At 36.3% G+C, this 5,103-nt stretch overlaps 1 protein-coding gene across 3 annotated transcripts in view; it reads right to left on the bottom strand.

Annotated features, from left to right (window-relative positions):
- The window catches only part of srpk3 (SRSF protein kinase 3), an 11,417-nt gene extending 8,592 nt beyond the window's left edge, over nt 1-2,825 (bottom strand). The window contains exons 1-3 of one of the 3 annotated variants that reach the window (XM_025059417.1): nt 2,414-2,824; nt 2,177-2,317; nt 1,256-1,349 (exon numbers count right to left, since the gene is read on the bottom strand). In XM_025059417.1, coding sequence (XP_024915185.1) covers nt 1,256-1,349; nt 2,177-2,186 — 104 coding nt within the window. In that variant the 5' untranslated portion in view covers nt 2,187-2,317; nt 2,414-2,824. Of the gene's footprint in view, nt 1-1,255; nt 1,350-2,176 lie in introns of all 3 variants that reach the window. The other 2 variants (XM_025059418.1, XM_025059419.1) reach the window with 2 other exon arrangements.
- Between the last annotated feature and the right edge of the window lie 2,278 nt (nt 2,826-5,103).

A 5,103-nucleotide genomic window follows, 5' to 3' on the forward strand; every position in this document is an offset into this window, starting at 1 on the left:
TATTGTATTGCATTCGATACCCTTCCTTTCTAAAGCACGGATGGAGCCTTATACATCTGAAAATAGTTCATTTATTTTATCTGTGAAACTGGTGATTTTAAGATGGAGATTAAAACATTATTGTTCAATTGTAGTCGTCGCCTGACTGGTGATTTGAGTTCTACTATTGTCAGCCCCACCAAGAATATTTTTCACCAGCCCCCACTGCCCTGGGTCTTTCTCAGATATATTGAAATGTGTTGGCACTTTCAGGCAAGCGTGTGCTGGCTGCAGTTTTTGGTTGCGTCACCATAACTTCCTGTTTCGCCCGTTTTGTTTTGGTGATAAAAGTCTTTAAAAAATGCATGATAGGGGCATTTTCGGGGGGGGAAATTTTCGGTGGCCCAAAAATTGGTGCATCCCTAATACATATATATATATATATAATTGCAATCAACAACACCACACACAGCAACAATAATGACCTACTAATCTACTAACATCCACTGTTCAGGTTTCCCATTTTCATTGACAGTGTGCTGCTACTCGTGTTTATATTTCATTGTATTTTACACATTGTATTTGTGTGTTTTTAGTGTTGTTTTGGTGCTGTCTACCTATCTATCCCTGTTTTAAATTATTAAATTATTATCTGTTCTTTATTTTATTTCTATGCCCTGTTTTAAATTATTATCTGTTTTATTATTTGATGTAAAGTGTCCTTGAGTGTCCTGAAAGGCGCTTTTTAAATAAAATTTATTATTATTATTATTATCTAATATTTTACAGTCTTATTTATAATAAATTATGATTAGTCGTTTGGTATGTATATTGTTAATTTTGGGGCTACACAAAAAAACTTAAGTTGAGTTGACTAGACTTGACAAAATATCCACCTTACCTGACAGGATGTCTAGTTTTCAGGAAGAGTAGCGTTGTAAGATTAAAGTTGGCGACACATTGTTAGTGTATGTGTCAACAAAGGGAGCTTCATCCTTAATTCATTGCAGCATGACAATTTCAAATGTAAGTATATATATTTAAGGGTTAGGGTTAGAGGGAAAATGGGAGGATTTATCTTCATTTCAAGAAGTGTTTTTTTTTATGTGTCAGGAACTCAAAACAAAATACAAGACACTTGAACTACTCCAACAAAGACTGAATCACCGATTTATATTAGAATGAACCTGAGCCCAAGGACCACATGTTTCTCCCTCTCTCACTCGCTCAGAGGATCTATAATTAGGTGTGTGCACGTGTTCAACTTGACTCTTACTGTTCCTTCTCCACTCTGCCTTTTCGATGCTTCTTGCCTCTGCGTCGTTGTTTCTTGCCATTGGTAGAAGGATTTCCACTTCCAGCTCCAACTGCTGAGAAGGAGTCATAAGAGGAAGGGGGGGAGTGATACACATAATCTAATTTTATAAAAACACTATAAATCCTGGGAAATGTGGTAGAGTATTAAGATTTGTAAAGTGTATGTTGCATGTTGTTGCCATGGAATAGTAGCAGACGGAAAACAATAACAACAGTGTTAGAGTTTTATACAGTGCACACTTTTTTGTGTCTGTTTCCATTTTGAAAATGTTCCCTCTGACTGTCTGTCGTTCCTCAACTAGTTCTGGTTCCCAAAGTAAAAATGTACCTTTGCCACAAAACTCTTTGCTGTAACTTTAATGTAAGAATGAACAGGAAAAGATCTGTTGGTTTCCTATCATATCATTTGACTAAGCACAAACAGAAAACAAACACTTGAAATAGACAAAGACAAAAAAAAAATCTAAAATTATTCCACAGATCATCACTAAAATCGTTAAACTAAAGTAAAGGGTGTCTGTGGAAGAGGCTTACATTCTTTTTCCCTTCTTGATCCTAAATAATGGTCAAGCAAGCAGTTACTGTTTGTTGTGCAAGTGTGCTGTGAACTAACAACAACACTCCAACGCCATTGTTGTTCAAGACAATGTTACAATGTACCTTATTGTGTACGTTTTTCTAATTTAACATATTTCATCGTACCATTTTCTTTAAATGGATGACCCAATATTTGACATTTGACATTGAAATTATCTCGGAGTATTTATACACTTGCTGGTTCGAATACAGTGGCAGACAAGTAGCAAGACCGTGTTAGACATGTTCAACATTGATAGCAATGGCATTTCACACGAGTTAATTAAGTGACATTAAACTTTACCTATCAACATGTCGGCTCCTGCTGCCAATTCCTCCTCCTTTTTCTTTACGAATCTACACTCGGATCAGCTTCAGTGGATACACCGGGGTCCAAGCAGGTGGAACTGACCCGGGTCAGAGCGGTTGAAAACGAGACAGCGTGCTGCACATGGGCCTGTCCGTTAGTCTGTTATCCAGTGTTATCCAACAGCTGTTACTTAAGTCTGTTAGCCTACATTAGCTTTGTAAGCATCGGTACCTTAGCGGCTTCTGCTTTCTATCGTATCCGTTTCTCACGTCCGTGGTACAAAGTGCGTGTTCGGGCTCGGTTCAGGTACTGCTGATGTGCTTAGTCTTAGTCTCTGAAACGTCACGTCTATGCTCAATGATCTCAACAACAGCTGCACACTGAACGAGTGACATCGGACACCGGGAAGCGGACATGCGCAGTACGTAGGGATTCTGAGGCATGAGTTAAACTGGGAATCAGTGAGAAACACACGGTAAGCGACAGAGAAAAGTGCAAACAAAGGCGTCAACTTTTTTCCTCTGCTGTAAAAGAGTGATTCACAACTTTTTGATTTAAAATGAAAAACCAATTGTTCCAAATTTTGCATTGAATCAATCAATGTAATGTCAATATCAAAACAGCTGGTTGTAGTTAGCGCATGTTCACTTCCGGTGAACATGTTTAGCCAAGGCACATATTTTACATTATATAAAACACGGCACACAATGTGATATGAAATACAATCTTTTAGTCATTAAGAGTCATTAATTGTTCTGTCCCTGTCACATAAAGAAAACGAAGACAATTTCTAGCATTTAATAAATAATAGTTTTCAGAAGGATTAAATAAAAAGTAATAATTTTCCACAATACATCTACCATAAGGGTCTCCAACCCCTTGTCCAGGGACTGGTGCTGGACGATTGGTCATTTGGTACCCTGTAGCAGTAGGACAGTGAAAAAAAATGTACTTCACTTTTACTTATTCACAAAATAAAAATAAAAAAATCCTGTCATATCCATTTACATTAAAAATAAAAAAAATCCTGTCATATCCATTTACATTTTTCATTGAAAGACGTTTAAAAAACAATAGGTCATTCAGACACTGATACTAACAGAATAAAGTCCAAAAGCCATGAATGTGGTTTTCTTTTGTTTGGCATCTGGGCCCATTCTCAGTGGCTCTTAAGATTTAAGTCGCTACAGTTTTTTTTTGTTTGTTTGTTTTTTTTCGAAAAAGTTTTCAACTGCAGCCTGGTATTATCTGTCCTTCGTACACAAAGGGTTGGGGACCGCTGTGCTTACGGCATTCAGTTGGGGCTAACTCATCATGGTATTATCTACACAAAGGGTTGGGGACTGCTGTGCTACGGCATTCAGTTGGGGCTAACTCATCTTATATAAATAAATATAAATTATAACATTGATGATAATATAGCCTGCAACTGACATTGCAAAAATGAAACAAATTAATAAAACACAAGAAATACATTTTGAAATTATAACTTTATTTATACATGATACAAATCGTAAGCCGCCTCAATCATCAAATTGCCTTTTGCTTTTTCATTTTTATTTACAGACACATTTACACTGTTAGCAAACTGTACACACTAGGTAAAAAAAAACATTCTGTGCATTTTTATTTCCCTTGTAGCAAAAAAGGACACCCAGTAACAAACAGACCAACCAATTAGAGCAGAGGAGCTGGATGGGAGAACTGTACAGTGATTGGGAGGTCATTCATCTACATCATCAGTAGGTGGCAAGAGTTTAAATCCTGCCTTTAAATTGATTTAAAAACTCACTAAAAATATTTGATAAGGAAGCACCAAAAATCATTATCAGCAATATTTCTTGCATGCAGAAATCTACTAACAGAAGTACAACTACGGGTCATACACAGGCTCAAAATTCACACAAGGCAAAACACACTAACGAGATAAAACAGCAACGGTTAGGAGAAGATTGTAATTGTGGACGAGCTGCAATCAGTCTGTACAAAACAAATGTCCTAAAATTAAAAAGAGTTGCTTCATTCGAGCAGCTGAGATGAATGTCCATCTGAGCTTCGGTCTAGGAAGTAACAACAGACAAACCAAAACTGACCTTCAAATATATTCAAATCTAACCCTTGATTTGTAGATTCCATTATAAGCATTGTTATTTGAAAATAAACAATAAACAAATGTTGAGTTTTGATTTAAATATGACGAGCCCAAAGCAAGTGGACAAATCTATAAGCTGCCCTAAGTATGTAACTGAAAACAAGAAGAGCATTCAAAATAGTTTATTTGGGAATTATTACACAGGCTTATTTCAAGAACGTTAGAGAGGACTTTAGTGTGTTACCATAGCCTGCAAAGATGGCAGTTTCTGTTCTGGTATTGGTACTTGGCACTGACAAGAAAGTGTTCAATTGTTAAATCAGTTCATTAAATGCTTGTTGTGCTGTTATACATTATATAAAACAAAAAAAGAGAAATAGAAATATATGGTTGTTCAGTGTAGCAATCTCATAGGTGTTTTATGCGTGTGTGTTAGTGTTATCATTTAAACAGAACAAAAACCAGGTTTTAGTGTTGATGAGGCAGTGACTGTAGTGTAATATGATGTTAGCTGACAATTCAGTAAAAGCATTAGCCAAGTCAAAAAAAAAAACAAGGATTGGTAGGTCTACTGATGTATATACCTTGATTAATTCATATTTAAATATTTCAATTATATATGTATTTCCATCATGTGCAAAAATACATGATGAATGATGTAGACAGTGCCACCTTGCTGCAAGGAGTGAAGGTTACGGCCAAGATAAATAGGTATAAATAGGACATACATATATACACAATAAGTTATTGGCTGGCAAACACGCATACATACAATCACGCACAGTAAAGTATAAAGCCAAGACCTCGTCGTTTGGATCTTTCCACCAGT

Source organism: Cynoglossus semilaevis, chromosome 10, assembly GCF_000523025.1.
Source record: "Cynoglossus semilaevis isolate Cse_v1.0 chromosome 10, Cse_v1.0, whole genome shotgun sequence".
NCBI lineage: Eukaryota > Metazoa > Chordata > Actinopteri > Pleuronectiformes > Cynoglossidae > Cynoglossus > Cynoglossus semilaevis.